The sequence below is a fragment of the Cetorhinus maximus genome, chromosome 2 (assembly GCF_964194155.1).
Source record: "Cetorhinus maximus chromosome 2, sCetMax3.hap1.1, whole genome shotgun sequence".
Taxonomy (NCBI): Eukaryota; Metazoa; Chordata; class Chondrichthyes; order Lamniformes; family Cetorhinidae; genus Cetorhinus; species Cetorhinus maximus.
In genome coordinates this window covers 221,931,743-221,947,384 of record NC_135880.1, presented here as the reverse complement: position 1 = coordinate 221,947,384, position 15,642 = coordinate 221,931,743, and the positions used below count along the sequence as shown (strand labels likewise).

Sequence of the window (15,642 nt, the reverse complement as noted above, 5' to 3'; positions counted from 1 at the left end):
TCTCTCTTTTCAGCATTGTTTCTTTAAATGTTTCCCACTATTTATTTACTGCAATACCTTTTAGTCTATTTATCTAATAAACCACGCCCAGCTGTTATGACCAAACAGTTGGTAAAGCAGATTTTTTAAATTAAAATCCCAGAGGGAAATTTTAAACAACTGTCATAACCTATATTTCTAAGTGGTTATGTTTGAGATGCGACTCTAATCTCAGGAATCAGACCATCAGTTCTCAAGGTTTTACATTAAACTAAATGAAACATTTTATCAATTTACACAGGTTAAAATATATACACATGGCTACAAATTGCTACTATCACAGCTTTTAACAAATTCCCAAACTAACCTCCATTAAGGTAACAACAACCCATAGACTTAGCCAGGCACCAGGCAAAGCATTTTCACCTTACAAATTCAAAATGAGGTTCTTTTCACTTTGGTTCCTGTGGAGACAGTTGAAGGTTTACAGCTGCTTTTGATCTCACACTGCCTCTGCTCTGCACAGACAAAACAGTTGTCTTGTTATACCTAGCACAGCCCATTGAATGTAAATTCTCATTGCATCACCAATCTCTTCTAACAATAAAACCCCTTTCATAGTGCCAATTTTATTAGTAATATAAACATATTGCTTGGTCTCTGCTAGCTAGGTGCCAGATTTCAACCCACTTCTTAAATGCTTTATTCAAAAAATGCAAATACACTCTATCTCTCTTACGTAGCAAAACTAGTACACATCAAAGCTCCCAGACTAGCATGCTTTAATCCAATTAAGAAAGACCCAGACTAAACCTCTATTTTAAAAGAAAAATATTTTCCAATAATATTATATACATTAATAGCTTCATGACACTGTAGCTGGCTTTGTTTAAGTTTAACATTCTTGTTTGGTACTGAGGTCTGTCACTCTCAAACATAGTATGAAATTCAATTGTATTATGATCACTTTCTCCCCAGCAGATCTCTTACTATGAAATCACTAATTAACCCTGCCTCATTGCATAATGCTAGATCTTTGGATGATCACCCATGATCATAATGAATGGCGGAGCAGGCTCAAAGGGCCGAATGGCCTACTCCTGCTCCTAGTTTCTATGCTTCTAAAAGAGTTTTATTCCAAGTAGGTTCCATGACGTTAGTTCCAGGAAACTGTTGTGAAAGAATTCTACAAACACTTCTTCCAAACTAACGTTGTCAATTTGATTTGTCTACTCAATATGAAGATTAAACTCCCATGAATGTTACATTGCCTTTGCTACAAGCTACAATTATTTTTTGTGTAATGCTCTGTCCAATTGTATAACTACAGTAGTATAGCAATGAGCCATAAACTAGTCCTACCAGCGTTTGCTGACCCTTCTTATTCCTAATCCCCACCCATATTGATTCTACTTCCTGAAACCTCACAAAATCTTAATGACACAGAAGGAGGCCATTCGGCCCATCATGTCTGCACTGGCTCTCCAAATGAGCATTATGACCTAGTGCCATTTCCCTGCCTTTTCCCTGTACCTTTGCATACTGGATGATTATTTGAATAGAAACAATGTCCTCTTGAATGCCTCAATTGAACCTGCCTCCACCACACTTCCAGGCAGTGCATTCCTGACCCGAACCACTCGTTGTGTGAAAAAGCTTTTTCTCACGTCACACTTGCTTCTTTTGCAAATCACTTTAAAACTGTGCCCTCTCGTTCTTGATCCTTTAATGAGCAGGAACAGCTTCTCCCTATCTATTCTGTCTAGCCCCCTCATGATTTTGAACATCTCTATCAAATCTCCTCAGCCTTCTTATCTCCAGTCTATCCTCATAGCTGAAGTTTCTCATCCCTGGAACCATTCCTGTAAACCTCTTCTACACTCTCTCCAATGTGTTCACATTCTTCCTATAATATGGTGACCAGAACTGTACACAATATTCCAGCTGAGGTCTAATGAGTGTCTTATATAAATTCAGCATAACCTCCCTGCTCTTGTACTCTATGTCCCTATTAATAAAGCCCAGAATACTATATGCTTTGTTAACTGCTCTCTTCACCTGTCCTCCCACCTTCAATAGTCTGTGCACATATGCACCCAAGTATTTCTGCTCCTGCACCCTCTTCAAAGTTTCACCCCTTATTTTATATTGTCTGTCCATGTTTTTCCTACCAAAATGCATCACCTCACACTTCTCCGCATTGAACTTCATCTGCCACCTATCTGCCTTCTGAGCCAAGATCCTTTTTCATTACTGTCCTTATGTTATCCTTTATTATCAGGGTTACTCCTCCTCCTTTTCCATTTTGTCTGTCTTTTTAAAATGTTGTGTACCATAGAGTATTTATATCTCAACCTTGGTCACATTGTAACCATGTCTCTGTAATGGCAATTAGATCTAAATAATTTATTTCCATTTGTGCCACTAGTTCATTTTATCCTATTATGAATGCTTTGTGCGTTCAGATGAAGGGTGTTTTTTTTTTAAATCTATTAGTCTTTGCATGGGCCTTATTTGCTGACACACTATCACCTTCCAAACCCACAGCCACTACCATCTAGAAGGACAAGGGCAGCAGAGACTTGGGAACACCACCACCTGCAAGTTCCCCTCCATGCCACTCACCATCCTGACTTGGGAATATATCACCATTCCTTCACTGTTGCTGGGTCAAAATCCTGGAAATCCCTCCCTAACAGCACTGTGGGTGTACCTATGCCACAGGGACTGCAGCGGTTCAAGAAGGCAGCTCACCACCACCTTCTCAAGGACAATGGCCCAGCCAGCGAAGCTTACATCCAACATATCATTGTTGCTGTGTCCTTTGTATAAATACAACTTATACACCAGCACCGGTCAAAAAGAAGGACTCAATGAAAAGGTTGAACCACCCATGGTTAACAAATGCGGCCCGAACCCTCCCCCAACCAGAACCCTCCCCAAGCCAGAACCCTCCCCCAGCCAGAACCCTTCCCCAACCAGAACCCTCCCCCAGCCACAGAATCTCCCCCAACCACGGAATCTCCCCCAACAACGAACCCTCCCCCAGCACAGAATCTCCCCCAGTGTGGAATCTTCCCCATGCCCCAACCATTTAACCTCCTCCCTGATCCCCACAGAAAATCAAATGACACTATATTGATCTACCTTCATATTCCTCTCCTCGCCTTACACCTCCTCCAAAAGTGCTTTCAAAATTCAAGTTTTACCCTGTCACCATTTTCTTTTTCATTATTCTTTCATGAGATGTGGGCATCGCTGGCAAGGCCAGCATTCGTTGTCCATCCCTAATTGCCCTTGAACTGAAAGGCTTGCCAGGCCATTTCTTGTGAAGTCAACCACATTCCTGTGGGTCTGGAGTGCACATGTAGGCCAGACCGGGTAAGGATGGCAGATTGCCTTCCCTAAGGAAATGAGTTAACCAGATGGGTTTTTATGACAATCAATAATAGTTGCCATGGTGACCAATACCAAGACTAGCTTTTTATTCCAGATTTATTAACTGAATTTAAGTTCCACCAGCTGCCATGAATGGGATTTGAACCCATGCCTCCAGAACTTTAGCTCAGGCCTCTGGATTACTAGTTTAGTGATATTACCACTATACCACCATCTCACTTAACTGGCAACCCATAATTCATTCCATTCTGACCAGCCTCCTTGTGGATCCTGCCCTTTTCACCCTTTGATGATGCCCTGAATTACACACGTTGGTCTCTTAACGCGGCTGCTCATGAGGAGTCTACTGTGGCTCTGCACTCTTGCCTCAGAGCCAGAGGTTTGTGGGTTCAGGTCGTACTCCATAGACCTAAGCACAAAAATCCAGGATAACATCTGCAGTGCAGTACTGAGGGAGTGCTGCTCTGTCAAGAAATGCTGTCTTTTGTTAAACCGAGGCTCTGTCTTCCCTCTCAAGTGATGTAAAGGATCCTGTGGCATTATTTTGAAGTCGATCAGGGCAGTTATCCCCAGTGTTCCAGCCAACATTTATCCTTCAACTAATATCATTCTAGTTGTTATCATCTTATTGTTCTGGGAGATTACTGTGCATAAATTGACTGCTGTGTTTCATCATTACAACATTAACTACACTTCAAAAATACTTCATTGGCTGTAAAGTGTTTTGGATATCCTGAATTTGCAACGGGTGATATATAAATATAAGTTCTGTCTTTCTTTTCAATAATGTAAGAACACCATTACTGAAGCCTTCCAGACAACCCACAGTCAGCAACCGCTCTCCTACACACCTTGTTCAGTCCAAGCCACAGTCCAATGATCCTATCACATCAATCTAGGTGCAAGTCAGAGTCGGATGGGATCCAGCTATATTTGCACTGATAGTTAGGCTTTTATCTTTTGCAACTGAAATTTTTCAGAAAGGCAGTTTCTATGAGTCTCCCTCCTGTCAGCGCACCAACCCTAACCACTATTAGCAAAATTACATCGCAATTGGAAGCTGAATCATGTTGTCCTGCCAACAGATTCTGTTCACAGTCAGGAAGGTGGCTTTTTTCTCCCGACCTAGCTTCCTAAACCAGCGCTCTGTCTGCATCACCTCACCACCTTTTAATATTCCATGAAATGCTCTTAAAGGGACATTGCCAAGGTTAGTCTCACTGGATAGGTACACCATTTTCAGGTGAGGTTAAGTCACACAGACCTTCAAAACACCAGATGCCACGCCTGCCTGCTCTATGCTGTTTGTTAATCTACAATCAGCCTCACTGTTGCTGGACTAGGCATGGGCAAAAAGATAAACCAGGGTTTCTGCTCCTGATCAGCGCTCAGTGACTTCCGCTGAAATGATACATATGCATAAACTCTTGGTTGTGCCTGCCCACTCCATTCCACGTCATAGAATCTTACAAAACAAAAGGAGGCCGTTCGGCCCATCGTGCCTGTGCAAGCTCTTTGAAAGAGCTATCCAATTAGCCCCATTCCCCTGCTCTTCCCTCTGGCCCTGCGATTTTTCCTTCTCAAGTATTTATCCAATTTTCTTTTGAAATGTAACATTGTTAAAGAGTCCACGATATCACTGGATGTGTTTATGTAGAGTCTGGGAAATGGTACATGGTACGATCGCTGCCTCTCCCCAGGGATGGTGGGCATCAATGGGCACTCACACTGCAACGCAGTGTTGTTCATAGATCTTTGTATGCTCACTTATTCCTGAAACATTGTGGCTTAGAGCTCACATTGCAAGTTCAAATCCCTCTTCCTCTTTTACTGCAATTGTTGATTCTAGCAGATCTCAGTGTCCTGATTTAGGATTTATCCATTAGTGTAGCAAAAGTCTTTTCCAAATGCCAAGCTTCTCAAAATTCTAACACAACAGACAAGAAATTATGCAGCACTTCCAGTGTAATAAAACGATCCAAGGCACTTCACATGAGGATAATCAGATGAAATATGACACCGAACTACATAAGGAAATATTAGAACAAGCACAGTTGAAATATTAGATTTTAAAGAGCACCTTGATTGAGGTTAGAAGTGGAGAGGGTTAGGGAGAAAATTTCAGAGATTAGGCCAATGCAGCCAAAGACACAGTCACCAATGGTGGAGTGATCACATGCGAGATCTGAATTGGAGGAATGTCGAAGTCTCAGAGGGTTGTGGAGCCAGAGGACATGACAGAGATGGTCATGCCATGATGACATTTATTTGAAAACAAGGACAAGAATTTTGTCATCAACAAATAAGCAATATAAGTATTAATCAGCCTGAGGTTTCTGAGCCTCAAGAATTGGGTTGCCAGGATTCAGGGTCATGCACAACCTTCAGGTCACAGGTAGAAGACCCCTCACCTGGACTTTCAAGTCTCAGGTATCTGAAAAGATCATCTGTATATCACCAGAGGTTAGCCACAACCATGAGACCACTAGAGAATCAATGTAATGTACAGAGGCTTTATTTAGAATTGCACAGAATGATTACAGCACAGAAGGAGGCCATTCAGCCCATCGTGTCTGCATTGGCTCTCTGAAGGAGCAATTCACTTTGTGCCATTCCCCCACCTTCGCCCTGTAACCCTGCACATTTGTCCTTCCCAGATAATCCAATTCGCTCTTAAATACCTTGACTGACCCTGCCTCCACCACACTCTCAGGCAGATTCTAACTACTTGCTGCCTGAGAAAGTTTTTCTTCATGTCACCATTGCTACTTTTGCCAATTATCTTAAATCTCTGCCCTCTGGTTCTCAATCCTTCCACCAATGGGAACAGTTTCCCCCTAACTACTCTGTCTAGACCCCTCAAAATTTTGAACACCTCTATCAAACCTCCTCTCAACCTTCTCCTCCAAGGAAAACAGTCCCAATTTCTCCAATCTATTTACGTAACTGAAGTTCCCCAACCCTGGAACCATATTAGTGAATCTTTTCTGCACTCTCTCTAATGTGTTCACATTATGTGGCACCCAGAACTGGATACAATATTCCAATTGAGGCTAGACCAGTGTTTGATACAAGTTTTACGTGACCTCTTTGCTTTTATACTCTATGCCCCTATGAATAAAGCCCAGGATCCTATATGCTTTATCAATTGCCCTTTCAACCTGTCCTGTCACCTTTAATGATTTATGCACATAATCACCCAGGTCCCTCTGATTCTGTGTACACCCTTACTCTTTTTTTTATGTTGTCTCTCTGTGTTCTCCTTACCAAAGTGAATCATTTCACACTTCTCTGCATTAAATTTCACCTGCCACTTGCCTGATGATTCCACCAACCTGTTTATGTCCTTTTGAAGTTCAACACTATCGTCCTCACAGTTCACAATGAGGCCACTGGGAAACTGGACACTTTGAAAAGTCAAGCATTGATCCAGATGGCCATGTGACTCTGATCACAATCAGAATCACAGAATCATTACAGTGCAGAAGGAGGTCACTCAGCCCGAGTCCACACGGGTTCTCTGAAAGAGCATTCCACCTAGTCCCACTCCCCTCCCTTAACCCCGTAACCTTGCACATTATTTCTTTTCAGGTAGCAATCCAATTCCCTTTTGAATACCTCGATCGAACCTGCCTCCACCACCCTTTCAGGAAGTTCTGTTCCGGACTCCAACCACCCTCTGGGTGGAAAAACTTTTTCTCACATCACATCTACTCCTTTTGCCAATTATTTTGAATCCGTGCCCTCTAGTTCTTGATGTTGTCTTGAGTGGGAACAGTTTCCCACTATTTACTTTGTCCATACCCCTCAGGGTCTAAGTAGTGACCTACTAGTGTCTTATACAAGTTCAACATGACTTCCTTACTCTTGTACTCAATGTCCATACTAGTAAAGCCTAAGTTACTATATGCTTTATTATCATGCCCTGCCATCTTCAATGACTTATGTACATATACACTGAGATCCAATTGTTCCTGCACCTCCTTTAGAGTTTCTCCCTTTGTCTCTACTCTCTCTCTCCATATTCTTCCTGCCAAAATGAATCACTTCACCCTTCTCTGAATTGAATTTCATCTGGCACCTGTCTGCCCAATCCACCATCATGTCTATGTCCTTTCGAAGTTCAAGACTGTCCTCATCACAGTTGACATTTCCAACTTGTATAACATCTGCAAATTTTGAAATCATGCCCTGCACACCACAGTCTAAGTCATTAACATACATGATCAAAGACGCATCAAACAGACCCAAGTGAAAATGCTTTTAAAGATGAACAAAACTAATTAATATTTTACATTCTTCCTAGCATGGTGGCGGGTAGTGGTTTGCCATGTCCAAGATGGCACCTGGTGCATGGACAAGAGGCACAAACTGATGAAGAATCCTCATGGAGATGTGAACTTCTGAATCTAAATCTTGGAGGAAAAAAAGCTTGGGATTTCCCGTCTACCTATATTTTGACCCAATAGGATCGTTCCCGAGTTATTGACATTGTCTGATTCCAATCTAAATTCTCGACCTGGAAATTACGCTTTCCTTAAATCTCAATGCCAACCTCAATCAGGGTTATTTTTGTGTTAAACTCCCACTGTCCCTTGACATCTCAAATCAAAATTCTAAGATAAACAGGGTTTGGGTTTGGACCGTCACTGTCATGAGGACAGAGGTTGGGAGATGGGACGAGTCTCAGCCACCGTGCGGTCAGAGGAATGTGAAAATGCTGACATTGGTTTATTTTCGGAACTGCTGCGGGACGGGTTCTGATTCTAGTCTCCCAAGTAAAGTCAAACTCCCAAGTAAACACATTTGGCAACTGTCACAGCACCAGATACCAACCAGCCCTGACATATCCAAAACCCATTATAACTGTATCATCTAAACTTCAGTAAAAGTTACAAAAACACAGGCTGTTTTGTAAGAATCAGTCTAGTGCGTTTTTTCCCCCCCCTCTCAACCAGGAAAGAACTGAAAATTGAGCCAGACACAAAACTAAAATCGGCCAGAAACTGGGGAAAACCGCGAAGAGTCAAAATGCCAACACCAAAGACCACTTACAAAAGAAGGAAATAGCAAGTAAAAAGTTAAGCAATAAACATTAAGATTTATGCAAAACATGTTCTCTGCAGATGCAGGAAACTCAAAATCATGAAATTCACCCACCTGGTAAATAAATCACTGATAAAAGTTATTGCTGATTTACAGTCATCACAAAACATGATCAATTGGGGTTTGTTCTCTTACCGATTAGAATGGCCACTAAAAGTCTCCTCGGGGAGATTTTTGCTGATTCGACTCCATGGAAGTCCAAGGGCACTTTCTCAGCTTTCATTCTGGGGGAGTTGAGGCAATGGCTGCAGTTGAGATGACTGGATTTTTTTTTGAGGGGGAGGAGGAGGAGGAGGAGGGAAATTGATTAGGGCTGGAGGAGGGAGTGAAGAAATTGGCGGCTGTTAACTCGAGAGAGGGAGAGGGAGGGAAGGGATGAGCAGTTCCAGAAGAAGCTTCACTGGGTTTAGCAGAAAGGATCTGTACTTAGCACCTCAATGCTGGCACTGTGAGTGATAACAGAGGGAGAGGAGGCACTGCGTATCTGCGCAGCATTCTTGGTATCTGAGTGTGTTCCCACTTGCTCTGGTTCCTCTCCCTGCCTCTCTCTCTCTCTCTCTCTTTCTCTCAATCTCCGCACACACTGCGGAAGACTGGTCCTGGAGCCGGGATGGGAGTGAACAGCGATCCTCCTATTCCTTTTCCTGCAAATTCTGCATTGCAGTCACAAAACTGCCTTCGTCATCACCCAGCGGGTCCAAGCAAAACAACAGTCTTCAAGACCTGGCGATTAATAATAAAAAAAAAAGCCTTACAACAAATAACTTTGGAAACGTAGATGCTCCGGATCTGGGTAAAATGTTAGCTTTCAATATTTTAAACTTTTTAAAAGTTTAAAAACTTTCTGAACTTTGTTTTCTGACTAACTCGCTGAGTTAAGATCCATTCAGGGGGAGCCGAGGAAACTTGAGTATAATTCTAATGTTTTTTTAAACATTATGCGGCGATCATTAAGGTTCGAGTACAGGTTAGGAAATGTAACCTCTAGCCCAGTGTCACTGTGAATTTAATAGTATCGGGTAACAGTGCTCAGCTCCCTCATTTTAGTGCCATGCTAAAATAGAAAGCTATATAAAATGAACAGTTCCGGCATCTCAGCTTCCCTGTCTCAGGAACATGCTACAGGATATGAAACTACCCTAAAGCTGCATCACTCACATTTCACTCTCTTTGCTCGCCTGAAGACACCAGCCCTTACTGGGTTAGAGTTCCACAGCCGCCACCTGACACTCCTGCCAAGTGACCATCCATCAGGTGTCAAGTTTAGACAGTCAGCCTCTGATTTTCACCCTCTCCACTAGCCTGGCTCAAACCCGGCCTGGGGCAGTTAAACTGGGGGCGGTTACGTTCTTGTTTTTGGATCTCTCCATGACTTTGCCTCCCCCCCATTGCTGTAACCTCCTCCAAACCAGGAACCCTCTGAGATCTCTGCGCTCCTCTAACTCTGGCCCCTTGTGCACTCCCAATTATAATTGCTCCACCATTGGTGGCCGTGCCTTTAGTTGCCTGGGCCCCAAGCTCTGGCATTCTCTCCTTACATCTTTCTGCCTCTCTATCTCACTTTCCCCCTTTGAGACCCCCTTTTTAAAGCCTACCCTTATAACCAAGCTTTCTGACCTAATATCTCCTGGTGTGGCTCGGTGACGTGCTTTGTCTTAGATTTGCTTCCATGAAGTATCTTGGGGTGTTTCATCACATCAAAAGCACTTTATAAATATTTGCTGTTGTTGTCACTTAACACCCCACCCTTCCTCGACCCCACCCCCTTCTCCCTGTGTCCCAGTGGTAACCTGCTCTTCAGAGAAGGAACCTCCACAGGATGGAGGCTGGGCTTTTGTTTAAATAAACAGTCTGGTTCAGGTTAATGGCTGCAATATTTGTCAGAGCCCCCAGCTGGGGGGGGGTGGGGAGGTGAGGCGGTGGGGGGGGGAGTGATGAGTTGACCATTGAGTTAAACCAGCTTCTGGAGGTGGGGGGGGGAGGGGGTAGTGGTGTGATACTGATCCAGAGGAGGCGTAGTAAGGAGGAAAAGGAGTGCCGTCTCTAGAACATCTCCCTCCCCCAGTCATGGCCTGAGCCTCCCACCCCCCCCTCTCTCCCAGTCACAACCCAGCACCCTCCTCCCCCAATCATAGACAGCCACCCCTCCCCAATCACAGCTGAGCCCCCATCACCACTTCCACCCCCATCAGCGACAACCCATCCCCCTCCATGATCAGCTTTGACCTTATTGCTTGGTGGTGTAGACTGGTGGAGCCATCTGGCCTCTTCCTGTTCCTATTCCTCATCTTCTCAAAGCAATGTAATCGGTTGGTTTGCAGAAAATAAATAAATGGTCCTTTCATTACCCACTGCAGGTAGGTACATAGCTAAATAAATACATAAATGTGTTTGTACACCACTGTTACTTAAATTAATCTGTGCATTAAAATGGGGGTCATCAAAATGCATCTTTTCTGTCGTATGAGGATTTATGTAACCATGGTAGTGAGAGAAGGATGAAGATCTTCACTGAAAGAATTTAGGAAGAAGTTACGAGATTTTCCAAAGACGGTGAAATGATTTTTTTTTGTATTCGTTTCTGAAGAATAGGTAAATAGTGTTTTCATTTCAGGTGGAAAAATAAATTTGTTCTCTCCCACGTTGCACTCAATAAATAAATCTCTACATAAAGATTGGGACACATCCACCGATCAAGGACATGGCTTTTCGGAGTAAATCCTAAAAATAAACAAAGCTTACAAAAAAAGTTAAACTAATTTTCAAATTTCCTGCTTCATCAAACAACATTTCATGTTACCAAAAATTAGACAAGTTAAAGAAATGTTTCTTTAGAACTTCCTTCGGTAATCTCACAGTTCATCCAGGATGTGTGAATGTTTATATAAACAGCAGTGCTTTTAAATTCTGAGAGTAAATTACTATAAAAGAAATGCAACTGCCTAATTGCATCATTAAATTATAAGCATGCATTTCAACTCATTTTCCCTTGAGCTTTTTGTCTATCTTGATGCTCTCGCTCTGTCATGAGTAGTTGCAGTTCCAGGAGATCAGCTGCTTCAGAATGAGATAATGAGTTCCTGATTTATCTTCTTATATATATAAAAAAGTGATAGCTTCCAACCATTTCTCCGGGGATTTTTGTTTGAATAAAGAATGAACTAGCCACATGGTACACTTCCCGAATATCACACTAGGGCCAATAATGCACCAGTTCTGTAGTACCCTAGCCCAATGTACACTAGCCTAATGACTCAATAACACAAAACTATACAACAGCAACAACAACTTATATTTATATAGCACCTTTATTGTCATAAAAATTTCCAAGGTGCTTCATAAGAACATTATAAAACAAAATATGAAACACAGTCACATAGGAGATATCAGGTCAGATAACCAAAAACTCGGTCAAAGAGGTCAGCTTTACGGAGTGACTTAAAGAAGGAAAGTGAGGGAGAGAGGCAGAGAAGTGGAGGAAGAACATTCCAGAGCTCGGGGCCTAGGCAATTGAAAGCACGGTCACCCATGGTGGAATGATTAATATCGGGATGCTCAAGGGGCCAGAATTAGAGGAGCGCAGGGATCCCGTGGGGCTGGAGAAGATTAGAAAGGTTGGGAGGGTTGAGAATTTAAAAATCAAGACATTGCTTGACTGGGAGTCAGTGAACACCGGGGTGAAAGGTGAACGAGACTTGGTGCCAGTTAAGATATGCCCAAGAATACACTAGCATCTAGTGCAGTGGGTACAGACTAGTCCAATAATGCAAAAATCAACATATCTCCAGCTCAATATAACACTGACACAAACCCAGCCTGAAATTCAGTGCTAGTTGATGTGCTCAAGGCTCCACTCTCAACATTTTGATCCACAAACAGTCACAGAGTGTGTGGAGTGATGTGGGAGTGTATGACATAGTGCCCTAGAAAGATAAAAAATGATAAGGAGAAGAAGAATTAAACTAAAGTGTTAAGCTAATGAAGTGTTAAGCTAATGAAGTGTTAGAGAGTTGCATCAATCAAAAAGGGATTGCATTGGTGCCAATATGAAGACAGCTTTGTTGGGATCATGCCTGGAGGACGTCCTGCATGTGAGAATGTAAAGGTCAGTGCCAGTGTGCAGCTGCACTTGTCACTCTCAGTAAATTCATCTCACTTTTGCGCTTTGAAGTGTAACTAGACTGGGCTGTGATTTAAAAAGAACGGTCACATTCCTGGATTCTCAATGGGTGTTATGTTCAAAGACTATCTCATGATAGCAGTTCAATTCTTATCAAAGCAATCCGTTATCCACACTGTATTAAAGTGAGGTGGAGACCCCACAAACATCAATAGTGACCAGATCAATTGTTTATGATTTTGGTTGGGGGATTGGGCTGGATAACTGGGAGGCCTCTCCTGCTCTTCTTGGAAGTGCCATGGGATTTTTTACATCCACTTGAGAGAGCAGACAGGGCATTGGCGAATGTCTCATCCAAAAGGCAGTGTAGCACCCCCTCGATTCTATCCTGGAGTGTCAGCCTAGAATGTGCCCAGGTCTCTGGAGTGGGACTTGAATCCACACCATTCTGACTCAGGAACAAGAATGCTACCCATTGAATTAAGACTGATACATATCTGGCACTTTACCAGGGAGAGCTGAGAGGCTGGTCCTGTAAACTTAACCAGCACTACCCAATTAGGTCAAAACCAGCTTAATTAACAGATAAACCTAACCAACAGAGCACAATTCATTTGAAATTAATTTAATGAAGTGAGTGTTGATAACACATGCTAGCCAATGAGTTAAAGATAGGACGCACTCCGATTTTAAAATATACATCTCTCTTTTTAAATCCTTGCCCTTTCCTAACTCTGTAATCTCCTCCAGCCCCACAGCTCTAAGATCTCTGCGCTCCTCCAATCATTGTCTCTTGCGCATCACAAATTTCTTTGTTGTCCCATTGGTAGCTGTGCCTTCAGCTGCCTAGGCCCTGAGCTCTGGGGTTCCCTTGCTAAACCTCACCGCCTCTCTCTCTCTCTCTCTCTCTTCCTTTAAGATGTTCCTTAAAACCTGTATCTCATTGACCAAGTTTTGGGTCACCTGTCCTAATATCTCCTTATGTGACTTGCTGTTACATCTTGTTTGATAATGCACCTGTGAAGCTCCTTGAGACATTTAACAGACTCAAAGCACTATCTAATTGCAAGGTATTGTTGCTGGTTGATGGGACTTATGGCAGGACTCCCAGCAAACAGTCTATTTACTCAGTAGACATTCTGTTTAAAAAGAGTCTCTACAAACTACAGCAAACAGAACATATAACCAAAACTACAGCAATGTGTCCCAGTAAAAGCAGGGTTATTTTTCCAGCAAAATGCAGTGAGTGGAGTTACATAATGCAAAGTTACGTGTATCACGTCAATCATTAAAGCAGCGCAGTCTCTGGGTGTGATTGATGGGGGAAATTACCCAATCATTTCTAATCTGGTCCGCATTTGTAGAGTAACTATAGGCAGTTTAACTTAATAGACTTAAATAAACTCAACCAGAAACACCCAAAATGGCTGAAATTACAAGGTGTGATATAAGTAACAGACATGTTCCTATGTCTATTAGCAATGATGCAGCAACAGGCATCTGAAATTCTTTTCTTTAATTCTTTATTGGCCGCACTCGGGCTATTTATTTTAAATTGATTAACACTTCCAATACTAATATCATGCCTCAAAGTTGCTATTATTCTCAGAGTGGTGAAGCTATGCATTTTTACTCTCTACCCAAATCTGGGGCAGAGCCCACAGTCTGTCCATGGTACAATCCAAAGGCAGTGCAGGAACAGAGTGACCTTGGCTATATTTGCATAAATAATTGAAGGTTTCAGGGCGGGTTGAGGAAGTGATTTCAGAGGCATATGGGACCCTGTGCTTTATAAATAGAGGCACGGAGCATAAAAGCAAGAACGTTGTGATGAACCTTCATAAAATCCTGGTTTGATCTTAACTGGAGCATTGCGCCCAATTCTGGACACTGCACTTTCAGGAGAATGTGAAGGATTTAAAGAGCACCTATTTGGGATTTGTCGTTCTGAATTGTTGTTAAAATATTTATGTAAGTGATGGAATGCACTCAAAAATAAGTTTAAAAAAAAAGTAACTTAAAATCTATGTTAGTATTGGCTGTGACCTGAGGTAGCGCTGTCACCCTGCACATGTCTATATTTGTCCAGCCACGCCAAGCCAGTCGGTTTAACTTCAGTCATGGGGAAGCTTTAGAAACAATAATCTGGGGCAAAATTAACAGCCACTTGGATAAGTGTTGGCTAATTAAGAAAAGCTAGCATGAGTTTGTTAAGGGCAAATCGTGTTTATGTGACCTGTCTGAACACAAGAAATAGGAGCTGGAGTAGACCACACGGCCCATCAAGCCTGCTCTGTTATTCAGTATGATCGTGGCTAATCTTGGGCTTCAACTCCATTTTCCTGCCCACTCCCCATATCCCTTGATTCTCTGAGAGATCAAAAATCTGTCTATCCCAGCCTTAAATACATTCAATGATAGAGCATCCACAACCCTCTGGGATAGAGAATTCCAAAGATTCACAGTTTGAGTTTTTTGATGAGTTAACAGAGAGGATTGATGAGGGTGATGCGGTTGATGTCATGTCTACGGACTTGCAAAAAGAGGGTTTTGAGTCTTTGGAACTCTCTTCCCCAAAGAGCGGTGGAAGCGGGGTCATTGAATATTTTTAAGACAAAGGTAGATAAATTCTTGACTAACAAGGAGAGAAAGGTTATCGGGGGTGGACAGAATGTGGAGTTGAGGCCACAATCAGATCAGCCATGATCTTATTAAATGGCGGAGCAGGCTTGAAGGGGCTGACTGTCCTACTCCCACTCCTAATTAGTATGTTCGTAAAAGGCATTTGATAAAGTTCCACATAATAGGCTTGTCAAAGCCCATTGAGTAAAAGGGACAGTGACAGTATGGATACGAAATTGGCTGAACGACAGGATACAGACAGTGGTGGTAAATGATTAATTTTCAGATTAGAAGAAGGTGTACAGTGAGGTTCCCCAGGGGTCAGTACCAAGACCACTGCTTTTCTTGATCCTTTTATACTTTGATGTACAGGGCACAATTTTAAAATTTGCAGGCAACACAAAATTTGGAAGTAT

General features: G+C 42.5%; 1 protein-coding gene across 1 annotated transcript in view; it reads right to left on the bottom strand.

Annotated features, from left to right (window-relative positions):
• Positions 1 to 8,884, bottom strand: part of scn4ba (sodium channel, voltage-gated, type IV, beta a) — a 28,924-nt gene extending 20,040 nt beyond the window's left edge. Inside the window, exon 1 of the mRNA XM_078559024.1 lies at positions 8,620 to 8,884. Within this exon, the coding sequence (XP_078415150.1) occupies positions 8,620 to 8,707 (88 nt within the window). The 5' untranslated portion in view covers positions 8,708 to 8,884. The remainder of the gene's footprint in view (positions 1 to 8,619) is intronic.
• Between the last annotated feature and the right edge of the window lie 6,758 nt (positions 8,885 to 15,642).